The sequence below is a fragment of the Oncorhynchus mykiss genome, chromosome 14, assembly GCF_013265735.2.
Source record: "Oncorhynchus mykiss isolate Arlee chromosome 14, USDA_OmykA_1.1, whole genome shotgun sequence".
Classification (NCBI taxonomy): Eukaryota; Metazoa; Chordata; class Actinopteri; order Salmoniformes; family Salmonidae; genus Oncorhynchus; species Oncorhynchus mykiss.
This window is the reverse complement of record NC_048578.1, coordinates 2491442-2517408: the sequence shown is the minus strand read 5'-3', so window position 1 is coordinate 2517408 and position 25967 is coordinate 2491442. Positions and strand designations below refer to the sequence as shown.

Here is a 25967-nt window from a genome sequence, read left to right as displayed (position 1 = left end):
CAGTCTACTTAGACATACAACCTGTCATTTAACATGTAGCCAGTTCCTCCTGCATTTCCCGCAGAGAAAAAAACATCAGTCACCAGATTAATGAGATGCTTTGACTTGTGAATTTGCAATGGTAACTTGCAGATATATAGCTGTAGCAGTTGAAACATTACCTTGTGGTGAGCAATGCATGGAAATGTATCTTTGAGATGATTTTATTGCATGGTTACCTTAAGCAATTAAATCAATAAATCTTACTTGTCAGCAGGCTGGCTCGGTGCCACAGACACATTAAATGCTTAGAGTCAGTAAATAGAAGCCTTTTTGACTCCTCATTTGGGAAATTATTTAGCAGGTGGGATTCCTGTCCCCACACAAAAATACTTCCATTTGGCCTTTTTAAACACTTTAAAAAAGCCACTGCCTTCCAATGCATCAGGATCCTCTTAAATTAATAAGGTGTGCTGGAGCATGCAAATTGTTCCTGCAATGAATAAATACGAAGCCATTAGTTCCATAAAGAATGCACTGTAATGAGAGGACCAGTAACTCCCACCACAGGCTAATTCAGATGAGAACCAGTGTAATGCTGCTGATTACAGGGGATTTATCATACAGGGAGATACAGATACAATTTCATGTCCCCCTGTGAATGTGTGAGTTAAGTTCACCTCTCCTCTAATCATATTCCTGTCCCGTTTCTCTAATCCTTGTGTCTGTTGTGGTAATCTGATGATGGCGTTGACTGTGGAGAAAAATAGATAATGTTGTGTTAATGTTGTGATGGCAGTCAGTAGACTGGTGTGACAGGACTGTTGCTGTACTATCTCACATCTCAGGTGACTGTGTGTTTCCCCTCAAAAATGATGGCCTTGATTATAAAGCAGATTATATAAAGTCTGTTGTTAAAATATATAATTTACTATACTGACATTAGTTTGGGGAATAAATGGTAAATCCTAAATATATAGCTAGCTGGTCATTACATTTTTATTGTAATATTACAATTCTAAGGAGACTAATGGTAATTCTCACAAGTCGTTAAACGAAGGGATGCCATCATTAGAACTAGATGCCAACGAATCAGGATTTTACTCAAGGCAACTCTGATGTAATGTGCATCCCCCAATTAAATTCATCAGATACTTGATAATGGTATAACCAGAAAAGTGATTGGAAACAGGAGAGGAACAATTTCACCGGTTCATACCATTTTTATTCAATTTTTTCAGACATTAAACATTTAAAAACAACATAACTATCATTTAAATGTTTGATCATTACATAAAACAATTTTATTATAAAATACAATAGGCAAAAATAATAATAAAAAATGGCAGAACTTGTGCAACACATTTGAAATACAAAGCTAACCAGGCAGGAAGTTTCTTTGATACATAACGCATTTTTAATGAATCCTTACAACTATACGTTAATAAATCCATAGCATAACAGTTACCCTGCTCTGTACAAAAAAAATAACAAACTAAAAACTACAGCATGCCTGAACTAAGACAACTTCTGTCTTTGAATTTTCTGTTTACAACATTGTCCATCTTTAAACTGTTGACAAAACGTCAGTGAGAGAAAATACAACATTGTCCATCTTTAAACTGTCGACAAAACGTCAGCGAGAGAAAAGGCTATTTACTTGGAATGGTAACCCTGTTCTTCCCTGATGTCTGACCAACATTGTACATCGTTTAGGGAATAGGTAGCATTTAAGTATTATATAAAGCTTGAGCCTTGAGGAACAGTATGTCATTGGGCTAATTTATGGATATCCACATTGCTAACTGTTTTATAAATTCATTGCTTTTAGAACACTGTGAAGGATTTATATTAATGTAACAATGCTGCATTTCACAGTTAAAATGGATCTGACTGAAATGTTTCCAGAACTGACAGTGATTGTTCCATATCTGAAAAACATGTTGTTTAAAGTAATTGAGCAGTTTTATCTCTAAGGCTTGAACATAGGGAACTGATCTTTGGGAAATCGCTCTACTTTTCACAATAAATTTGTCCATCTGCAACATCACAATGTTACAGAATTTCAATAATACTTTCAGAAATACAATTGTATCAAAAGCACATGATTTTTCTTCAAATGTGTATCCCATTTGGTTAATAAATGGCTGTAAATTGTAGTTCATCTATTTAAGCAAGTAGGAAGCACAGCCATGATAAGTAAAAGCCTTTTTTCTGTTGTTGACTGAAACTGTACATTAGTTTATATAATCTTGTTGTCTCTCTTTGCAAAACAAAGTGGAGGAGGATACAGAGAAATGACACTCCAGGTGACATTGGAATGACTGAAATGCCAAGGTCACACAAGACAGACTACCAAAAGATCATAGGTTAAGGGGTGGTAAGATGTCACTGGTCAGCAATACACTCATATCAAGGCAATGGATTTCCAATGCATTTTTGTCAGCTTTGGGCAGTCAAAATAAGTAATATATATTCCATATGGTACAATCCTTTACACCGGAGGACATAAATCATAAAGCACCTCATCATTCTGTACAGATATAAACAGCAAAGGGATCCATGGATGACTGTTCTTCATTTTCCCTAACGCATGTCTGCTACTGCTTTAAGACAACAACAAGCTGAATGAAGGGTTTGACATAGATTCGAATGACGCTACATATACCAACTGTTGACTTCAATTTGCATAACCACCACTTCTGGTGACCGAAGGTCAACATGCACTATTGTTAGTGACACCAAGTGACTGGCAATGGTTTGCTGTCACAGACACAAGCCATTTAGATTACAAACCAATTACACTCAATGATTCCGCTAATAGGTATGTTCATGTGTTATGAGAACCCAGTCCAAGTTGTATCAGTCATATTAAATATGACACAATATTCACTGAATATGAATCAACATTGAGTCACACGGTCGTTAATTGACTAACATGGTGCGGTGCATTGTGTTCCCTAAGTGTTATTTACAGTGCTTCATTTGCAGAGCGATCAGAATGCTTCCAGCTGGGACAATGTTAAAGGAAAACTCCACCCATAAACCTTTTCCATGATATGATGCTGCGTTTTGCATGATGTGATGCAAAACGCGTTATGCCGGCTGTAAAACTGTATTTCTAAAGTTATATATCTTTAAAAAACTTGATTGCTGACAAGCAAAACCTTTTGGGACTATAACAACAATGTACTATTGAAACAAATACCAAAAGATAGTTTTTGTGTGGAATTTTCCGTTAATTGGAGATAATTGTTCCCAATACTTGTTTTCAATGTAGTGGAACAATTGAACAAGAGATAACAAAAACACCAAAATGACAGACTTCAGCCAAGCTATAAGGCTTAGTGTTGTACTCACTTACTCCAGGGAAAAAAAAGCAGGTTTAAAAAAAAAGAGAAGCAATTATGATTAAGAACATGATAAATATTCAACAATTTGTAACACAATAATATTGTGTTGATAGTCTGTCAGATTTCTTCTAGGTATAATAATAATAATAATAATGAGTTTGATAGCAGAAATGGTTGGTTTTGACGCCCACTGTGCTGACATCCCTTCTTTGTCTCTACCTTAGATGAGCCTGATTTGTTTGCATTGGAGTTAATTGCAGTGAACCTAGGAATACATCCTTTGAACATTAACACTGCATGAGGGCATAACTCTTATTGATTCTGCTTTTAAGTAGTGCCTGATTGTAATAAATACTGTTCAGGCTTTAAACTGAGAAGACGCAGAAGGTGAGCTGCCCTTCGTACTGTACCTACTCTAGCTAGTATAGTTTACATATTTTTGTTTACTCTGCAATGCGTCAAAGATTTGTATGCTATTTTCAATAAAATTCTCTAGAAGCATTCATTTTAAAATGAAACTTCCTCTATTCATAAATCTATCTAGGAAATATCAACATTAGTAGCAGCAATATAAAAACAAGCCAATTAGGGACTCATTTAATGAGTAATTCCTTCCTGATATGTTATCATCATCACCTGGTTTTACCAAACAAAAGACTAGGTCACACCATAAATTGGCTTGTAAACACTGCCAGTCCAGATGGCACCTCATTCAACGTTTCACGATTTCCTTGTTTTAGACATAAAACCGCATATTTAAAACAAAACCTGATTCTGTTCTCCCTGGTAGGCATAAGCCAATTTGATTCAGCCTTTCCTCATTGTGGAATGAATGCAAAACATTAGCTGCTCCTCTTCGGTGCCAGACTGGGGCTGAGTATGGAGCTGGTTGTTTATATCAGATGATGGATGAGAGAGAGAGAGAGAGGGAGAGAGGGAGAGAGAGAAAGAGAGAGAGAACAGAGAGCCAGTGCTGCTTGGTGCTTTTGACTAGCTGCCAAAGGGCCACAGATTTCCCTGACAGAATGGCCTGTCTCTAGCGTGAATAGGAACAGCTGGGAAAAGCCACTGGAAGTGTACAAACTGCTTCCCTCATAGGGGCAAAGACAGTTGGCTAATTTGGACTGGAGGAGAAAATGGGATCATTTGCATAAAAAATTCTGCACATGCTTCATTTTCCCCCAACTCAACATTGACTGATAGTTATGAGATTATTATCACAAGTTGTTGCAAAAGGCAAAATGAAAAAAATGCACTTCAGATACAGTACAAAGAAAGTTTAAGTTGTTAGGTTCGCTTTCATATTTCTCAATTAATTTAGTTACATTTAGACTGGTGTAGATATTGCTATTACCATATGGTGTGGCATCCTACAGCTTTAAAATAGATTTGGAATTGAATGAGCACTGTTTGTGAGGTTACAATAGCATGTAGGCTACAACACTGTTCCATAAAACAACACTGAATGACATTAAATCTAAATAAGACAGTTAATGGATCAACATCAAGTGATTTATGTTTTATCAATAATTTGTTCAGTCTTTTCTTGTGACATTCCAAAACACTTTAATTTGGCCTAAAATCAAGTGATAAAAACTCCAAACATCATTCTAAATGCCAGAAACACTGAACGTGAATTAAGTGCATTTGTCTCTTGATTCTGCTCTTGTTCTAAGTAACAAGATAATAAACACAATTAGCGCTATCATCCAGCTATTGCTGTAAATGGGTTGGAGTGTTAATCTATTGATTCTAGGTGATCACAGTAAGTCACATTAAGCATTTACATGTTTAAGCGGTTTTGAACATCCTGTTCAGCATCCTCTAAACAGTAACTGAGTTAAAAATTTGATACATGTAAGTCACACATTTGCAATTTTAAAGCCAAACTTGGTATCATACTTGCCAGTAAAAAGTACATGAATAAATTGTGGTTTTATGAAAAAATCTAATATACCAATATGGTATGGAAAAATCATTTAGATTCATTCTTGTTCTTCAATATAGACTCTTAATAATTTTCACCGGATACGGAGGCACTTTGTTTTATCATAGTGAAAATCATATTTCACACATAGCCATGGAGATATGGTCTACTGAAACACACTGTATGGACTGTGCTATAGAGAGAACGATTTGGAATTGACACCCAGCAATAGAGAATCCATCCCCAAATCATCTCTGCACAGTGCAACACACTTCGCTTCAGTTCATTCTCTCACATCACATCCAAATAAAAACAAGCAACAAACCAACCATCAAACTTCCTCCTTAGGAAAACTGCCTGTATCTCATATAGATGGCATACAGTATGTCCATCAAGCCAAGTTTAAATCTAGGACGATCAAATGTACAACTATGCACATAACACGTAAGAAGTGTTACTATGGATAATGCTTTAAAACTCTACACCTCTCTGTGGACATGCACAATTGAACCAACATTTAATACCAAAAGAGTTGCGATATACAACACAGCAGTTATTGTAGACATCGAAAAGACAATGTAAAGGTCCTCTGTAGCGTTCCTGGACCCATTGTGGCGTACACTGTTTGCGGTGGTGCTGTAACAGTGATTACACAATTCATATGGATTTAAACACAGTCTCATGTGGTGCATCACTTTGTCTTCCCCGTTCCCTTAGACCCATGGAAAATCAGTGCTGCTTTGGAATAAATCCGGCCTCTTATTACTGTAGGTACAAAAATGACATCAACCCAACCAACAAAAAAAAAAACACATAGATACCACCAACCTCTAGGGCTAAAAAACACAATCCAGATCAGTTGTTATCAGATCTGCTTTAGTTGACTACATTATTATGCAAATCCCCCCACAACTAGAGAAATTGCTTGAGGTGGCAGATTGAATTTGATTATTTGTTGTTCATTTCCAATGAGCAACAAGTCATGGAATTATTTCAAATTATTTGTTGTTCCACTGGGACTTATGGGTAGACATTGACGAACTGTTGCTCTATTTATTATCTGACGTGAGACTGAGGTTTGATGGATCATAAATAAACACCACTATCAGATAGTAGTAAAGAGAGACTTTTCCACCTGGCTTCTGTCGGCCAGTTCATCAAGGCATTGACAAAAACAAAACAATAAAAATAGTTGATACCACTTATAACTTCATGAGCAATCTGCCTGTTGGAATGGAGGTGTGAACTGTGAACAATGCTCCAGGCGTTCTGAGAGGGCCTTAGTGGTGATCAAAACAACAGGGAAATCACATGGCTCGATCTGGCAGAAAACAACCAAAACAACCACCATACTTCTCCACACAGATCCTTCTCTTCTATTGGCATGCTTTGGAGACAATCCCCAGGTCTTAGGTGGGACTGTCCTTCCATTCACTTTGGGGTTTGGATTTCACTATTTTCTTTCCACAGACAACAGAAATGTCAACTTTGTATTGAGGGAGCAGAGAGACAGACTGTGCAGTAGAGCTGATGATGACCTCATCATGATGACCTCTGACCACTAAGAGTTGACAGTCAGTGGGGCTTTCTGGCTGGCAGAGTGTGGTGGGGGCCCTTGGGGCTGGAGTCAGATGGCTGGAGACTGGGGGTTGCTGGCTGGTAGAGGTAGTGATGGATGTGTGAGACAGACAGACAGAAGACATACAGTGGCAGACAGTTCAGTTCTAGTTCCAGCAGCACTATAACATGTGGGCCTCTATCCGTAGCCAGTGCAGTCCTTGGCGTATGTAGCGCACCAGTTCTGTCATGCTGCTGTGTTGGCTCAATGGTTCCATCGTCGAGTCCAGCTCCTGAAAGAACTCTGTAGAAGCAAAGGAAGGGGAAAGAGGGTGAATGAGAGTGTGTGTGTGTGTGTGTGTGTGTGTGTGTGTGTGTGTGTGTGTGTGTGTGTGTGTGTGTGTGTGTGTGTGTGTGTGTGTGTGTGTGTGTGTGTGTGTGTGTGTGTGTGTGTGTGTGTGTGTGTGTGTGTAAGACAAAGACTGACAAGTGTAATAGCATAATGAAGGCTCACATTTATGCAGTCTGTTGTCCATTCCTCTCTTTCCTCCTAATAAACAGTGAGTGACTGAGTCCTGGAATGGCTCAATCCTAAAAGTAACAGCTCTGGTGATCAGTATTTTGCTGAAAGGCCCACCTAGGCTTTATGGTGTCATAACTGCCAATTCCTGTCTCATTTCCACCAAAGACACCATCCAACAGACTCTAATTGAGCCCGTTATGAGTGTCGACAGAGAGGAGGAGAGGGTCAGATCAACTTCTAATGGGGTACTTCTGAGGCTGCGAGAGAGAGAGAGAGAGCTCTCGCCTCACACAACCACGTAACATGTCCCTTTAATCAGCTAGGCTCAGATAACGGATGGGAAATGACAGAGACACGACACATCAAACCCTCCATGCACACAGTCAGAGGGGGGAGGGGGGGGGGGGGTCCTCAACATCTCTGGCGGTCTCTCTCTCTCTACATTCACTCACTGATGACAGTAAATGTAAAGGGTTCATCTATTCTCCACATCTAATACAAAATAATGCAGAATACATTAGTAAATTAAGAGACCATCCGGAGGGTGATGAAAGGATCGGACTGGACTTGGGTCCTAACAGTTAAGAATAATTAGTCATTTATTAATGACTGTGTACAATGGAAAAAGGTTGAACATGAATGGAGATGCATGTAATTAAGAAAAATATAGGATAGCATATCAAAAGTGAGGTCACCGCTGAATGAAACTATTACGGATACATCCGCTACGATTACAACAGTACAATTTATGCTACCTACTAAACACAATCTGCTATTGCTGCTAATACTACAGCCCCAATCCAAACATCCTGTTCTAAAACAGAGAGAAGCTGTGTTGTGTCCAGTCTCTAGTACCTTGGCTCTCTGTGGCGAGCTTCTCTGCCGTGTCCCAGTGCTCGTAGCTGCGGAGGATGTTGTTGGTGATGTTGACGTGGCTAGCGGCCATATGATGGATGCGCTGGGGGATGGCCACGTTGCTGGAGGCACCGGAGGGACAGGAGCCCACAAGGCCAGGGCCCGTACTGCTGCTCACCGAACTAACTGGGGAGGGACTCAGAGACAGGGGCGACGGGGTGCCTGTGCTCCTGGGAAGGCAGAGAGACAATACAGGAGTCAGGGTTTAGAGGTTAGAGGTGAAAGTTCAAGGCACCACCACAGAGATAATACTGTACTGTACACACACAAATAAAATTAAATATAAAAGATAAATAAATATAAACTGAACAAGACCTCCACCCCCACGTCATCGAGACATTCATTGGTGCCATGTCTTCATCAGAAAGTGAATCACATGAGAGAAAAATATTTTTTTCCCTTCTTAGCTTTCTGACCCAGGGAGACTGATCAGGGAGATTTGAACTGGGTAGGTTTACATTTAGCCAATGCATGTTATTTTGTCAGGCTTAACCACTCTTCGTCAGGCTTAACCACTCTTCGTCAGGCTTAATCACTAATGCTGATTTGAACTGTATGAGCGGCAAACTGGGGCTTTTTCTCAGCTTGACAATCACGGCTTGATTTTCTGTCAGCCCGCTTCAGCCATCAATCAGAGGACATATTTATCAGTCTTTTAGTGCCAAACCCAAACAATCAGGCTCCAGGTCCTGTAATTCAGCACTAAATTGAAAGGCGCTCGCCCCGTGAAGTTAAATTATGTTCCCTGTCAACAGCTTGCCTCTCTCGGCTCCCTCTCTAGCAGGTTGAGTCTTTTCCTCAAATAAATAAACCCTTGAGGAAAAAAAGAAAATAAGGGGAAAAAAGATTCATGATTGTCAAGGACAGAACAAACAAACTGTGGAAAAAGAGGCCAGAACATAGTGGAATCTAATGTTGATTACAGTTGCAGCAGGTAGTGGAGCTAACCCAAGCGGATTAAGAAGGCCAGTTTGTGGCTAATGTGACCATGGTGAACTGGAGGTGACTGCAGGAGTCCTAGGAGCCAGTAGGATCTGAGGCTAATTGCTTCTGACAGCTCATCTCACAGCAGAACAGCAGGGCCGGTCAGTGCTGTGGCTGAGGGCTAGATCCCAGCCCTGGAAATGACAGGCTAAAGGAGCTCACAGTCACACACAGAGGATGGCTCACCGCCAACTCCCAGACACACTGACGAGCCCCACGGTAGCGCCATGGTAAGCTACGAACTCAAACCCAAACGTACAGGGTGGATCAGCTAGGTTCAGTTGCCATGGAGCATCCAGAAAAACAGTGAAGCAGTGAGCTCATCTCATGCCACCAGTGTGATGTGCTAGAAGCTGGAAGTCACAGTGACAGAGGCTCTGTCTGTTGTGGCCATTGTCTGAACAAAGCGGTCACCATCTGAGAGGATTAGCTTGTTGCTTGGCCAGGAGTAGGCACATACATTGTTCTGTTCTGGGAAAGATCTCATATAAAGAAAGGATTGTGATGCAACATGAGATGACTGAGGTGAAATGTTACTCACTTTCCATTGGCTCCCCATGGCGAAGGTGCTTGGGAACTTTTCTGGAATGGAAGAGTTTTGTGAGAGCATGATATTTTGCAGCTCTTCTACACAAACATATTGCATAGCTTAGAAAATCTATTAATGCAACTCAAAAAGCTCCTCTAGAATAATATGCAAGATAATGAATTAAAACAGGCTTAAACACAAACAATGTATGTAGATCATTGATCTATCATTAATTTGCACACTAATTGGAAAACAATGTATGACTTTTAATAACCAACATGCAGAACTAATGAGTATACACAACTCAACACAGATATATATTACATTTAGAAATCTTAATTGTCTTTACGTGTTCTACTGTCCTTCTTCTACTCCTAGATGTTGGAATTAGAAGTTAGCGTTAGTTACCTTGAAATACTCCATTAGGGAACGGGAATACTTTACTGCATGGTCCTTCTTCAATTTGAACATTCTCAAGTACAGGAGGGATAAACAGCGATTGCTATGGAGTTAAGAAAATAATAACATTAACATGAAATACTGGATCTTATACCGTGTATCTAGCATTGACAACATTACATATTACTTATGAACATTAAGCACAAGAAGATAATAAAAGAATAACAATAAGGAAAAAGTGTTTTCTAACTAATTAACTTTGCATATCCCATGATGCATGACTAAATAATCTTGTTGTCATCCAACTCTATCTCTCTAATAGCTTGAAAATAAAGGCTAGAAAACAGAGGCTGCAGCCTAGTAATCAGATCCCAGTAGCTTCCCTGCCAGGGACCTTTGGTCTGCAGATCCAGCCTCAGGGCCATGGGGGGGGGGGCTGACCTTTCAACAGTGTGCTGCTCGCCAGACACCAGATGCTTTGGACATATGCACCACCCCATGACATGACACTAACACTCAGGCATTAATAAGCCATCACTGCAGTACACCGCTTCCTTGTTTCCCCTATTCTAAACCACATCAGTATGTACAGTACGTACATGCGCGCGCCCACACACACACGCTCATACGCACGCACACACGCACGCACACTTTGCTCTCTAAAACAGATTATAAATGGATGGATCATGTCAGCCAGTGTCAAATATTTGAAAATAATCCCTAATGATGTCTGAACGGTGTACTAACAGGAAATATGACCTGGGAATCTCACTCCTACGCTCATCACTGTCTGCACTGCTAAGTCTGAGAGTCTAACCATAACATTCTAACCATAACATTCTGCTCAGATTATACAATCCATATGACAGGCAGCATATAGTTTCCCTTCATCTCCCCTGTAGCAGTGTGGCTAACTGTATATGTTTGTAGTCTGCTGCCTGCCGCCAGGAAATCTTTCATTATCCCTTAATAGCTTAATGAAATACAAGAATAATGATCCACTTTAAGCTGATTAAGTGCTTTAGCAGTGTTTTAAAGCTCCCTTCAATATCCATCCGATTGTCGGGGAGTGATGGCTGAGTGGAGATTTAAATTGTGTTTGAGTGAAGCGGCGGATTGAGCATCTAACGGGGTTGGAAGCCGGCTGGATTTTCTGAAATCAACCCAAATGCCCACACAGGCATTTGTCCGTCATCACATCCATCAGTGCAATGTTAGGTCTCCTTCAACCACCATTCAGTCATCAGACGCACACGCGCACACACACACACACACACACACACACACACACACACACACACACACACACACACACACACACACACACACACACACACACACACACACACACACACACACACACACACACACACACACACACACACACACACACACACACACAGCAGAGCGAAAAGAAAACTCACCACAACACAGCTAATTTCTTCTCGGCTACAGTTGCTGAGTGACTTGTAAAGTTCTTTAACCTCATGGCATACCTTCAAAAGCAGAACAGACAAAAAAATAGATTATTTTCAAATATTCTTCCTTTTCATAATTCATTCATTTCAATCCAAATAACAAAAAAGGAGCATGACTCAATATCCATAAAGCCAGGGGACGTTCCATAGAACGACCGGCCTTGTGTCATTTTCTGTGTCTAATAGTTTTTGAAGAAAAGATTTCAATCAGCCATGCATGAATCCCTGGGTAGAATGATGAGCTACAAGGTCCATCTATTTTCATTTTCACTGCCATTAATAAAATGAGCGCCGCTAATTGCCTTGACTTGTGGGGTAGACTGGATTAGCGATGGACATAATGATGCTCATTGTCACTGAGGGCAGGTGGGGATACCTGGCCTGAGCGGGGGCGGGAGGGAGAGGCACATTGGTGGGGACACAGACCTGATGAGTTCAACCGTCTCAGAGTACATAGTGTATGGAGACTTGGCCTCCAGCGGATCCCGCTCCATGGCGTTGCCACACTCGATGAACGACAGCGCCCCATCAGCGTAGTTAATGGCTTTGCCAAACTTCTCCATCTGTGAAGAAACAATGGAAACTTTGAAGAAGATCAGCATTAGGTTCACAACACTACATGGCCACAAATGATTCTCCTCATTTTGAATCATTTTTCAAAGCTTCAAAGCTCTTGTGAAAACAGATAATAAGCAGATTTAATCAGAAGGAAAAATAACAATGTCACATTAATGTTCAGGGAACATTCTTTTGATATTTTTCTATTTTCTGGAGAAAAAAAAGTATATATATATATATATATATATATATATATGCACACGGAGCCAAATTACAAACCCAAAGTGCAGACAACAAATAATAGGCATATGACTCATGAATGCACATGAGTGTAAAATAAAATAGATTTACACAGCACTCTCCACTGAAAGCACCTCTCAAGCAGGTTCTATCCATTTTAAGTAAGCCCCTTTTACCACATACGACCGGGCTGGTGGAAGATTCATTACAGCTCAACGATTACAGTCATGTAACAAGGGCAATCAATTCCCTTCACTTTCTATTCATGGCTGGCTTTACCTCGCAGATCAGATTTATGCCCAAGTGGATGTAACTTTCGATAAAGGACAATGTCTGGGGAGATAATTGCTGGAATCCAATTATTAGGGCCCTATGAGTGTGTTGGTAAATCACGCCCGTCGCCTAGGCCAAAGCCCCTCTTTGAGGACATTGAAGAGGTGTGTAAAGAGCTCCTTTTGTGATAGATCACACATCCTCACTTAGAAAAGACTACAGGTCTCAACAAGGGCTCTACTCTATCCTCTGCACACCTACTAGCATTCTTCAGCTAAGACCAGTGTCTGTCTGTTAATAAGAGCTATTCAGCAGGAATACTTAATAGGCTCAGTAAGAGCTGCTGCTTGCTAATGGCACATTGGCATGTATTTGCTAATGGTATTATCACACTGGTCTCTGTTGCTATTCATATTTGTGATGTCATGTGACTGACTCAAACAGGGTGCGTTTATTGCCTGGCTCAGACAAAATACAATCTCAGGAAGAAGAACAATTTAGTTTGTGCAATGTATCTCTATCAAAGTAAATGCTGAATTAAATGTTTTTAATACATTTTCAGGTGCTGTTTTAAACTGTAATAAAACAGCAGCTTACCAGTGCATCTGCTTTGTGCTTTAGTTTCTTGGCTTCTTGCATGCAGTAGTCTGCGTTGTGAACTCTGTGGACAACAATCACAGTGAGACTTTGGTTAGTCTTACAAGTATGTTAGAAATACAAAACAGATCAGTTGACAGAACAATGTGTTTGCCACTTTGTCTAACGGTGCTGCAACTGCCTGGATTGCAGTTGTTCATGTTCATGTTGTAGTTGTCCTCCACATGTTCAATGTGTTTCCTTTTGAATTATACACATAGAGGAACTTAACTCTGTAATCACATCCCACAACTGCTTCAACATGCGGTGACATTTGAATCATGTTTGAGACTTACATTAGTACATGCATCATGACATTAAATTCTGGCTGTGCATCGGGGGGGGGGGGGGGGGTGATTGGTGTTTTTGAAGTGTTTGGAGAAGTTAGTTAGTTACTCATACATACGTGTTATTGAACATTAGCTTGGGCCTTCTAGGCTCCATGTGGTCCATGGACAGAGATGACGGGTTGGACCAAACGTCAGAATCGGACTGCCCGTTGCCTTGGAAACTGCCAGACGGCTTGCTATGGGTATCTTCCTCCTGTGAGATGGCAGGGCCAATTAATATGATAATTAGCATCCAGCAGTAGGTCTAATAATACTGTAATGATTCATCCTGGTGATTTGGACTGCTGTTACTACGTTGTGACCGTGTATTTTTTCTATGTCCTGGCTTTAAACATATTCTGCACGTGGGATCCATTTTCTTCTCTTCAAGGCTGTTTTGAAATCCCTCCAAAGGGTCATTAGATTTGCAAAAACACAGGAAATAGTGGTAGTTGCTGGAGCAAAGAAATAATCTGCAGCAAACAGCCTCATCTACCAACTTCTCTACACAACAAATTATAGAAGACACATTTTATTAGCAAACGAGAGCGGATGCAAAAGAATCATACTTTAAAATAATAAACCATCCAAAAAAACAATAAACCCCAAAATTGCTCAGTAATTAATGATAGCAATACGACAGTTTATAGCAATATGACATTATACATTTTTGCTAGTTTCATCATGATCAGCTGTCCCCTACTTACACTGCTTGTCTTGGAACGTGAGAAGGATTTGCTCTCTCCTTTGCTGCGGTGCTTGTGTGAGGAAGAGGAGGATGAGGAGGAGAAGTTGGGCAGAGAGCAGCTGAGGGTGGGTAGCAATAAGGTGCTGGTGGCGCTGCTAGCACCGCCCTCCTGGCTGAAGGAGGAACACTCGCTGGTCCTGCGCTGGCGTATAGGGGGTTCGTCGGAGAGCGGAGAAAGCAGGGGAGGCAGCAGCTCTCGCTTCTCCTCTCTCTTCCTGGGCTGTTTCCTCAGAGAGCTGGGCAAAGACACATACAGGAACATTTATGAAATGCTTACGTGTGGTCCATGAAGTGTTATGACATCCGTATGTAGACACCCTTTAAATAAACTGTTATCGAAACGGACATAAAAGAAGAAAATTTTTGGGCCTGCTCCCTCTCTCTGTTGCTGTCATCCCATGTTATTCACTACAATACTGGAGAGAGACGGCAAGTTCTCACAGCCTTTGAAATGCCAGCAAATCTCATGTCCAATGTCATCAAAGTGGTAGATGGATGAAAATAATTTAGAAATGACTTGACTGTTTAAGGCATTTGTAAAAAATTGGGAAGTACAGACATTATGTACAGGGCTCAAAGAAAAGAGCCAGCCTTTGACAGAATATTTTGTTTGTTAGAATGAGTGATTCTTTCTGTTTTTATTATAAGACTAAATCAAACGCAGCATTAGTGCTAAGGCATGGAGTCGGTACTTTCACCATCAGTTGGCTTTTATTATCGAAGGTTACGGTGGTAACGCATCTTGGAGACTTCAATTACAATAAAAACAGTACATGAGCAGATCAATGATATTTAATATAACTTCAACATGTCATTTCCACCTGGTTTTGGGTAAAAAATATAAAAAATAAAGTATAAAACCATAGAACTCTTTCATTTCCCCCCCAGTGCCTCTGACCCTCTAAGGGCCCAGCCCAGAAATAGGCCTACAAATAGCCCTGTAGTGCACTGACGGGTCAAAATATTGATTGATCAGGCAGTGGAAAGGCAGTTTGTTATGACAGAAAGCACTTCTGCCTAGTTTACAGTCCTTCTAATATCCACTCCTGCTCCAGGAGCCTGGCCCCTCACAGGGGAACACAGCAGACTGCAGTCTGTATCCAGGTGGGTTCTCTCGGTATAGCTGTGTGTGCCCACATGGGGCTTCTGTTAACAATAGTGTTCTCTATGTTAACAGATAAGAGGCAGGTGGAGAAGTTGCCTTGAATACTTTCCCTTCCTCAAAGTCAATAAGGACTTTAAGAACCACCAAGGACGTACAGTAGTAGCGAGAAACCTCGCCTCCCGCTGCTACTATATTTCTCACATTGTTTGCAACAATAGATTATTTCGCCTCCCTTTCCCTAAACTCGTGGGGATTTGATATACGAGAAAAAAATGCTTAGCTAGCACAAGAGCGCCTAAAGCACTAACAGGGAAAACGCAGTCAGAAAACCTCATTAGGATTATGTTCCTCAGGTTATTTTGAACAGCAGCATATTTTGTCTTGTTTTATGGGCCTGAAAATGAGCAGAATCCCGGTCGGTCCGTTTACAGCATTAATAAAAAGCATCTTTACTCTCCAATCTGAGCAAAGATGCTTTTTTTATTAATGCCATAAATGGACCGACCGGGGTTCTGCTCATTTTGAGGCCAATCTGATTAAAAGGGTGAAGATTTGCTTTGAGGCTGTCTAAATTCGGCTGATTTAAAGGCTACTAGGCAGGTCATATTTCAGCCCAGACCAAAGGGTTCAGCATTTCTGCACTAGATACCCGTGCCAGCTCATATATCATAGCTCAGGTAATCATATTAAAGATATGTGTAGTGATTAGTGGTGAAGCTCAGTGGACACTCCGTCCTCCAGACTCATTCTGCTCAACCCCCTGACCCTTGTCACCAGCATTCCTTCATCGAGCAGTAGGTCTCTGCAGCGCTAATTGAATATCTAAAATTAGCATGAGCTCTCTTGTCAGTGTCACGTTACCTTAATGCTGTAGGACACAGGACACTGTAGAGAGAGCTAGCAATAGCTAAAGATAAATGTGTAGGGGAGCAACCTCACTTCTCCTGTATGTCGCAGCCTGCTCTCTGAGGAGGATCTACACTGGTTGGACCTTGCCTGAGGATGTAGCCATTCACAACACATACAGTACTACCATACACTTAGGAAATATAACAGCCTGTAATTACCCTGTGGCAGTGGTGTAAAGTACTTAAGTAAAAATACTTTCAAGTAACACTTAAGTATTTTTGGGGGGTATATGTACTTTATTTTACTTTTTATATTTTTGACTACTTTTACTTTTACTTCACTACATTCCTAAAGAAAATGATGTACTTTTCACTCCATGCATTTTCCCTGACACCCAAAAGTGTCTTCTTAGCAGGACAGGAAAATGGTCCAATTCACGCACTTATCAAGAGAACATCCCTGGTCATCCCTACAGCCTCTGATCTGGCGGTCTCACAAAACACAAAGGCTTCATTTGAGTGTTGGAGTGTGCCCCTGGCTATCTGTAAATAATACAAAAATAAGACAATTGTGCTGTTTGTTTTGCTTAATATAAGCAATTTGAAATTATTGATATGTTTACATTTAGTTATTTAAAACCAAATAATTTAGACTTAAGTAGTATTTTAACAGGTGACTTTCACTTGTACTTGAGTCATGTTCTATTAAGATATTTTCACTTTTACTCAAGTATGACAATTGGGTACTTTTTCCCCCACTGCACTGCTGACACCCATAATGACTTTGTGCATGCCTCTAAACACTTACATAACATGATGCTCTACACATTCCTTTTCTCATCCAGTAACCATAGTGATGTGTAAGTAAGTACTGCTGTGAGTGGTTCGGCGACACTTACTCTTTTGTGCTAATGTTCTTGTGGTTGTGTATCGGTGAGATGCATGGGGGAAGAAGCAAGGAGTCTTTCTCCAACCGTAACTTCTTGCTTCCGCCGACAGCGTCACAATGGTCCATCTGAGGAACACAGAAACAAACAGCGCAGTCAGCATTGAAAGGGAAAGGGGGACACCTAGTCAGAATGCATTTAACTGAAATGTGTCTTCCGCATTTAACCCAACACCTCTGAATCTGAGAGATGCGGGGTGCTGCCTTAATCGACATCCACGTCTTTGGAGCCCGGGGAACAGTGGGTTAACTGCCTTGTTCACCTTGTCAGCGCAGGGATTCGATCCAGCAACCTTTTAGTTTCCGGCCCAAATTGAACATACTACTAACACGTTTCTCACTGCTCCTCCATTGACACACTCTAACCATTATCCTATAAACCAATACCAGCCAGTACCAATAGAGAAAAAAGAGTGAGAAAGATTCTGTGCTTGCCTTGTGTTTCCTCTTGGCCTTGCTAGGTGGTTTCTCAACAGGGGTAGACTGGAGACTGGCGGGGGACTGGCGTCTGTGCTTAATGCTGGGTTCAAGTGGTTCCCGGGGCTCAACTTTCACAGAAGGGGGCTCAGGGGGGTCCTGCCCTGGAATCTTAGACAGGAAGCTCAGCTCGATCTTCACCCACAGTGACTTGATGTCCTCAAAGTCCCTGAGAGGGGACAGCAGTTTGTTCTGGACCATGGGGACGGAGGAGAAGAGGGGGTCCCCTAGGAGGTCCATGGCCCCAGGGTCTGGGATGGATATGGAAGAGCTGCAGGTGCTGGTAAGGCTACTGACAGTCAGGATATTGCTGTTGCAGTCCTTGGCTGCTTTGAGAGTCTGCAGACTGCTGGGTCCTGGACAGGGAGGGTTATGGATCTTGACCAGCTCCTCTGGTTCAGAGTGGCACTCAGATGACGAAGACTCCGTCTCGATGAACTCCTTGGACTTGGGGATGATCTTGCTGGGCCCCCTGTGCTTCTTCTTTTCCAGGACTGGGGCCAGGGGAGGAGGAGCTGGAGTAATTGTAGTGGTGGTGCGAGGCTCCTTCCTAGGGGCAGTCTTCCCACTGGTGCTCTTGGTCCTGGACTTGGGCTGCTCCAGGAGGGATGGAGGGTCCTTCTCCTTGGAAGTGGTGCTGATGGTGGGGTTGATGGGCTTGGACCAGGAGGTGTGTTCCTCCAGGCTGGACGAGCGCTCCACTTTCTTCGGCTGTTTCTTCCCCAAGCTGCGCCTGGCTGGGGCTGGCTCCACCGCCACCACGGCTGGGGATTTGACCTTTGAACCCTTGCCCTCTGAGACTTTTGGTCCAGTCTTAGGCTTGGCCTTCTCTCTGATGGGGCTGAGGAGGGCCCGTTCCTTGGGGTCGGTCGGGGCCAGCAGGGCGGCGGGGCCAGGCTTGCTCTTCCCTGGGGCCGGGCCCTGGCCCTCAGGGGCCTGTTGGCTGTGGTCAGTCTGGGAGCTGCTGAGCCCATGGCTCTCTCTCTCTGGCTGGGTATTGATAACTGCTTTGTTGTGTGGGGTCACTTTGTTCAGCCACTTATCCAGCTGCCATTTGTTTGTTGATGGAGGTTCAGGCTGTGAGAGAAGAAAAGCAGAAAGGACAAAGAATATACAGTTAGATCCAAGTCTGGTTTGATAGTAGACTACGTAGCTTCATAAAACACTGTGTTGACTCATGAAAGTAAAATGTGATAATTCAATTGTCTCTTCAGAGTTATATTATGACACCCGCAAACCAATGACAACATTTTGTGATGAAGCGGCCATTAAAATAGGCTCTCATAAACTCATGAATGACTGAGTAGTGCTCTCCCATAATTTCCTTGCGCCATTCGGCAGTCTCTGAGTGCCATGTTTTCATCAACCATGCTATCTCACATCGTTTGTTTTCTACCATTATGCCCCTAGACAAGTATAAATCTCTCATATGAAATCATAAAGACTGTCTTGAATGATCTCCTAAATGATAGCAAATCATTCGGAAAGGAAGTGCTGGAAATGAATTGACGAAGGAATGAAGCATTAAAACCACTGAGTGTAAAGCTGGGGCTAACACATACACTCTCCAGTCTGATGCAAGCATTCATAAAATTTAATCTTCCACACTATTTCATCTGTGAAAGCCCCAGCCTTTACATCCCATCAGTTGGGGTGGTGGATTTAAGCTGTTCTGGGCAGGGGGATTTTGGAGTTAAAAGCACCTGCAGCAATACTACATTAACATTCTAACATGCCTGCTGGAAAACTCCTGGGCCCTCCCGGAAGTCTTTAGTAAACCATCAGTAGAGTGCACTTTGAGAGGGAAATAGACTTCCCTAAAGACAGACAGGGCCGTTTCCTGGTCCTCCTGGCTATTCCCATTGGCTGTTCCCTGGTGGACAGGAAGTCACATGGTCTGTAGAGGGTGCCCAGATGCACTGTGGTAAATATTTACCCGGGTCAAACAGACTGCCCCCCTGTGGAATACAACTGTGCCTGGTGCTATAGCTGCTTTAGCTGTCATGCAAGTCTCTACAGTGTCGGACTAAAACAAGAAAGTCTGCTAGTTTAATCCTATCAAAATTCTAGGGATATTAGAGTAGATGGGAAGTTTTCTCCCCTTGATCAAAATGTTGTTTTAGTGATATTAGATGGTATTAGTGTAATATTGTGTCTTTCTGGAGCCTAAAATAATAATGTTTCCCTATTTGGCATAACACTGGTTGAGTATTGGTTGATAGCACAGTTAGTTTTATTCTGACTATGCTTGGTTGGTAGAGTATAGTAAGGAGTGATTGTGTTGTACCTCTGGGGTGGCGGTCCGGGAGGCCCCGTTACACTCGCTGTCACTGGAGCTGCTCTCGCTATCGGAGTCTGACTCGGAGCTGCTCTCTGATTCGCTGGAGCTGCCCGAGGCACCGCTGGAGAGGCCCGGGTCAGTGGTCCGAGACGTGGCCACAGGGATGCTGGGTAGCAGAGAGAGAGAGAGAGAGAGAGAGAGAGAGAGAGTGAGAGAGCGAGAGAGACAGAGAGAGAGAGAGAGAGAGAGAGTGAGAGAGAGAGACAGAAAGAGAGAGCGAGAGAAAGAGAGAGAGAAAATATAAATAAAAATATTTAGAGAAAAATTATTATTATATATTATACATAAACATAGATTGTGTGATAGATGAATCTTTACTTTAGCTGATCTCATCCAGCCGCATATTCCGGCAGCACTACCTAGGCCTCTGTGACCCCGGACTGATCTCATTCCACTGGAGTGAGTAATGCACTGATGCGCTGTGACGCAGCTTTCTTTTGTCATCGTTTTGCTAAGAGCAGCCTTGTGCTCTGCCTCATGTTCGGCGCCAGCCACACACCCGGCCCCGTGCTCTCTCTGCTCAGCACTCCGCGGCGGCACTGGCTCTCTCAGCGGCGACACAGAGTTGGACGAGATGAGTCCACCTGTCATTGACATGACTCCCAGATCCACACAGACTGCAGACAGCAGGAGACAGCCCCATCAATCACACAGCGCCATCTGCCTCTCTCTATCCCTCTCTCCCTCCATCCAGCCCTGAGATGCAGGCAGAGCAGCGTAAACCAGGCTGACTCCACCAACACACACATCCAGTCACAACATGCAAACCACTGTAAAGATTAGTAAACAGGTTCACTAATATACACAATACTATAAACATATTAACACACACATGCACGCACAAGCACTCTCTCTTTCTCTCTCTCTCTCTCTCTCTCTCTCTCTCTCCCTCTCTCTCTCTCTCCCAATCTCCCTCTCTCTCTCTCTCTCTCTCTCTCTCTCTCTCTCTCTCTCTCTCTCTCTCTCTCCCTCTCTCCGTGTTGTAGTAGGGCAAAATGTTATTCAGAGAATAATGTATCTGACATCCGAGTAAAAAAGAAACCCTTCCACTTTCATTAAACACAACTGATAACTGCAGAACAAAGGAAATTGACATAATGCTTTTATAATAAGCAATTTATTCTCCCTGTTGAAAGTGTCAACACTAGACTCGCTAAAGATGTTGCAGGGGCGTACTGTACTTTACTGCTGGAGAAAGTAACAGCTCTAGCGGTTGACAATAAATGCCTTGAGGAGGCAGTTTGCTTTCTCACCACCTACGTACTTATTCTTCCACACTCTTTCAACCTTCTCTGTCACGCTACTGGTTCAGCTATTGGATCCTCAAAGGCCTAAGCTTTATAACACAATAAAAGCCACACTACACTACTGAAGCCCTCTAAAGACACTCCATCCAAAGCATGATAGGATATGATAGGACCGGAGATACACTGGACAGGACCGTAGAAATTAAACATGATGGGTAACGATGTGGGACTTTTCTGTCAACACCCCCTTGATGACTGTGTTTTTCGGTGACAGGGTGAGGGGTCATGCCCAAGACAGCTTGAAGATCAGCTCGGGGACATAGCGGTGGCACGAAACTCTGCAGTGAAAAAGAGCCATGTGTTAAATGACCACACTTAACCCAAAATCTGTGCCATGGACCAATAGCCTTTTGCTAACATGTCCAGCTTGTCTGAGCCAGGTCAGGTCCTTAGAGGAGTCACTAGCTTCCCTGCCCCCAGGGCTTGCCTAGTGGCAGTTTGGTTCCAAAGCTGGATTACAGTACAAGGCCAGAGAAAGCAGGACCAGTGGACTCTGAGGCTCACAGTCAGGTCAGGTTAATTATTAAATATAGAGGAAGAGGCCAAGACCCTGTGGGTAATGTCGTGTGGCATGGTGCTCCTATGGCCTGCCCTGGCAGTTCCCGCCACTGCACGCTGCCAGTAGGATGGCACAGCAGTAGCACACATGGCATCTTGTCCTTGCTCTGCTCATGAGTCCAAGGCCAAGCCCAATAGGCTCTTGGGAGCTGGGCCAGCACAGAACCACTGTCTGTATGTCTGTCTGGGCCAGCACAGCAACACTGCCTGTCTGTCTGTGTGATCTCTCCTTCATTTGCTGAGAATGGTGTCAGCACAAACAGAGCCAGCACTAGAACAAGCCAACAGCAAATAACCATCCATATACACACAACACTCTGAGATAACGCTGAAATGATAAGGCAACCATTGACAGATCGACGGAGTACTTGTCTCGGCTGTACGTAACTGTTTACAATAAATTGTTATAGGAATAGTTAGTTATAAGATTGCCCTCTTCTTCTACATTCAAAATACGTTTTATGTAGTAGAACTACTGTGGCTTTTTCCAATACCCAAGTGTTGTCCAACTCATTCTTTGGAAGAAGAGATGTAATTACTATCCTAGGTGCCATTAAAGTGTTTAAAATAGACCTCTAGGAGACATTCTTTCTTTCACCACTCAGCCTCTCCAAGTGGTGCTTGTGCATGCAAATAGTTCATGAAAAGGAAGCTCTAATGTTCTATTTCAGAGTGAAGAATGGCAGCGGGGTAAGGTCACTTAATTTCCTTTCTTCCACTTGATGGAGGTGAGCCTGGGCTGACAGATGACAGAATCATGTGGGAAAATAAGGGGCGGGAGAACAATGGCCGCTGTCTGCTTTCAGCGTGTTCACCTCAGTCTACCCCCGCTAACCTCTGACCTGCTAACAGGCCCTGCTCTCAGAACACCGTCCTATCCTCTCTAACCTGTCTCTCTACTCTCAGTGCTGAGCTGCCTTTCTCACAGCAGACAATAAAGACATTTAGAACATTGTCTGCTGTCCATGGAACTGGCTGTTCCATCCAGACTGATGATAATCCGTGGCAGGCAGGGAAACAAACAACTTATTTGCCGGCATTATTCATCGAATCAAAGAACAGAGCTGAAAAAAACAACAAGAGCTGCATATGTTGCTAATGAAAACAACCCACTGTGATGGGTTTTAATCACGGAGGCTAAGAACAAAGGGCCACACACAATGCAATCTCATACATGTACATTTGAACACCAAATGTGGCACTATTAATGCGTAAACAAAGTAATGGCATTCACGATTAATGGGTTTTCCTCCTCATCCCAAAACAAACTGCATTGAGGGAGCCAGTCTGACAGACTGGGAGTAGAGGGAGGAAGAAAATGTCTCTCCAGCAGAGAGGCTGTTGTCCCAGGCACCTCACGAGGCCCATTGAGAGTGGGATAGCAGTATACTCTAAAACCAACAGCTTTTAACTCACACAGTTCCAGTGCATACACTTCACCGTTCATCCCAGCTAATTCATTGGAGTCTTCTAGGTTCTTAGGAGCTGTTCTGTCAAGGCAAGGATTCACAGTGAGGTCTAAAGAGTGGGGGCAGCTCTACAGTATCCTTCCATCCGGTCACATTATCAGATTATCTACAGTTATGTACAACTCTTTGAACAAGACGCTGCCAGACAGACCCAGACAGAATCCTGATGTAGTCATTACACAAACCAAACGACTTGGAGCATTCATTAAAAACCTAATAAATAAGTAAAGTTATGATATTTGGAACTGTTTACACCATAAATATTCAATGTTTAGTAATGAAGCAATTTTCCAGGCCAGTGCAATGTGGAGATATAAAGAGAGGGATATTAACCACTCACAATCTCTCTCTCTCTCTCTCTCTCTCTCCAGCATGCTTGCGTGCACACACGCACGCATACAGTCTTCTACAGAAAACCTTGTGGGGACACAGAATTCAGTCCCATTCAAAATCATATTTTCCCTAAACCCTAACCCTAACCCGTACTCTTACCCTAATCCTTCTGACTTCTGGTCCCCACAAGAATAGTTAAACATGTCCACACACACACACACACACACACACACACACACACACACACACACACACACACACACACACACACACACACACACACACACACACACACACACACACACACACACACACACACAATGGGAAAGGGAGAAGAAAATACGGGAGCATGGCTATCTCCCATCGGATCATCAATGGACACAACAAGACCAACCTCCAATGATCCCACTGCCCACAGCTGGCTGAATTGGCAGCTTTAGGAACAGTCTGCTATCGATTTGTGATTTTCTCCTTCTATTTACACTGATACCATAATCTGAGATCAATAAGGCCGATAGACACAGGCCTGTGGCGGAATTGATTAGGCGAGCGGTGGAGTGGCTAGCCTCCAGCCTCAGACAGTGGAACCAGAGAGACAGCAGGACGAGAGAGAAGAGACAGATCTATCAAAAGAAGAGGCAGGCAAGACAACATCTGAAGGTGGTGGATGGTGGAGGAGACTCATTAAACCAGACCTGGGTACATTTTGGAGCCAACTGGCTGGCTGTTGTAACGTGGTGAGTCAGTTGAGACAAGCCAGTCCCGCATTGATTCAGTGAAGGCCATCACTCTGCTCTCCCCTTGCTCCTTCCTTATTTGTTTGTACTTTCTAATTATTTAAACATCTATTGCTGATGAGGTGCTGGGTAACCCTGAGCAGGTTACATTACCATTCCCTTTTATCCCCCAGATTCACATATCCAAGGGCAGAACTGTCATTTTCTACCCTTCAATAAAGTGGAATCCTTAATTATAGATGAAGAAATTCGGGCATGCTGGTCTGTGGAGACTGAAACCTATGCTGGTGCTCAGAGCACTGTTTGATTGGACTGACTCTCTGGGAAAGGAGAAAGGCTCTCTCGCTCTCTGCTTCTCATTGCCAGGCTCTGCTCTCAACCCTCTGAGGTGTAAAGCCTAGCTTAGCTGTTTCAATAATGCTAGCAGTATCATTTTATCACCATGACACTGAATCACCCAAGCCTGGAATCTGAGGATGCAGGCGTTCATTGTTATATCAGCCATACAGTACTATGTGAATGTTTGAGTGTGTGTATGAGTGCTTTTGCTTGTGTGTGAATGTGAGAGTGTGGTGTCTGTAGTACAGACTGTGTGTGGGAAGAGAGAAAGAGAGAAAGAGAGTGAGGAAAAGGGAGAGTGAGCGTGAGAGTTGGACCGCTGGAGGGGTGTCATCCATAATTTGTCTGTCCTAACTCTGCGCTCCCTGTGTTATTAAATGATCCTCAGCATGCAGTGCACTCTATTATTTTTATAAATCACCCCAAAGAATAACTCGCTGCAGATCTCCAAACCAATAATCTACACTTCCTCTTGCCCCTAAATCTATTATAGCCTTTAATTGATTCAATTACAAGTCACTGTGCTCAGGGGAGTGGGGGTGGAGGAAGGGTGGAAAGGGGGGTGGCCACTGTTAGGACGCGCCTGGGATTCAGTAAAGACCCCCCCCCCCCCCCCCCCCCCCCCCCCCCCCCCTTCCCACCCTTCCCTGTGAAACCTGGTGCTCCAAAATTATGACCATTACACTTACGGAAAATGAATTACGTGGCACAGCATTTCTGTGATCGATGGCATGACTTCAACAGTATCCTAATTCACTTAGAGGCCTTCTGCTGCCCAGTCACACTCAGCACAGCACAGCACAGTACAGGCATGATGAATTATACTGAGGCTCTCTCCACATCGCCACACTCCCTGTCCCTGCCAGGCAGCCTCTCTACTCTGCACTACTCAGAGAGTCATCCTCTGGCCCCACTACACTAGTGTGATTTAACATGGCCAGGCAGACACTCAGTCATCACTAGGGCCCAGAGTTTTTCCTGGTCAGGATATTATGGTCAGACAAAGTGCAGGTCCTCCATCATTCCAAAACATGCCTATATGGAGGGGATGGAGAGATATCTCAGGCTCTACTGAAACA

The 25967-nt window shown here is 43.0% G+C and overlaps 1 protein-coding gene across 2 annotated transcripts in view; it reads right to left on the bottom strand.

Annotated features, from left to right (window-relative positions):
• Window positions 1–1186: 1186 nt before the first annotated feature.
• The window catches only part of LOC110488546 (AF4/FMR2 family member 2), a 175226-nt gene continuing 150445 nt past the window's right edge, over window positions 1187–25967 (bottom strand). For both annotated transcript variants that reach the window (XM_021560781.2, XM_021560782.2), the window contains 12 exons: window positions 20092–20251; window positions 17763–18881; window positions 17281–17396; window positions 14388–14664; window positions 13758–13894; window positions 13313–13376; window positions 12071–12207; window positions 11591–11662; window positions 10176–10269; window positions 9780–9820; window positions 8195–8424; window positions 1187–7120 (listed from right to left, as the gene is read on the bottom strand). In XM_021560781.2, the coding sequence (XP_021416456.2) occupies window positions 6999–7120; window positions 8195–8424; window positions 9780–9820; window positions 10176–10269; window positions 11591–11662; window positions 12071–12207; window positions 13313–13376; window positions 13758–13894; window positions 14388–14664; window positions 17281–17396; window positions 17763–18881; window positions 20092–20251 (2569 nt within the window). In that variant the 3' untranslated portion in view covers window positions 1187–6998. The remainder of the gene's footprint in view (window positions 7121–8194; window positions 8425–9779; window positions 9821–10175; window positions 10270–11590; window positions 11663–12070; window positions 12208–13312; window positions 13377–13757; window positions 13895–14387; window positions 14665–17280; window positions 17397–17762; window positions 18882–20091; window positions 20252–25967) is intronic.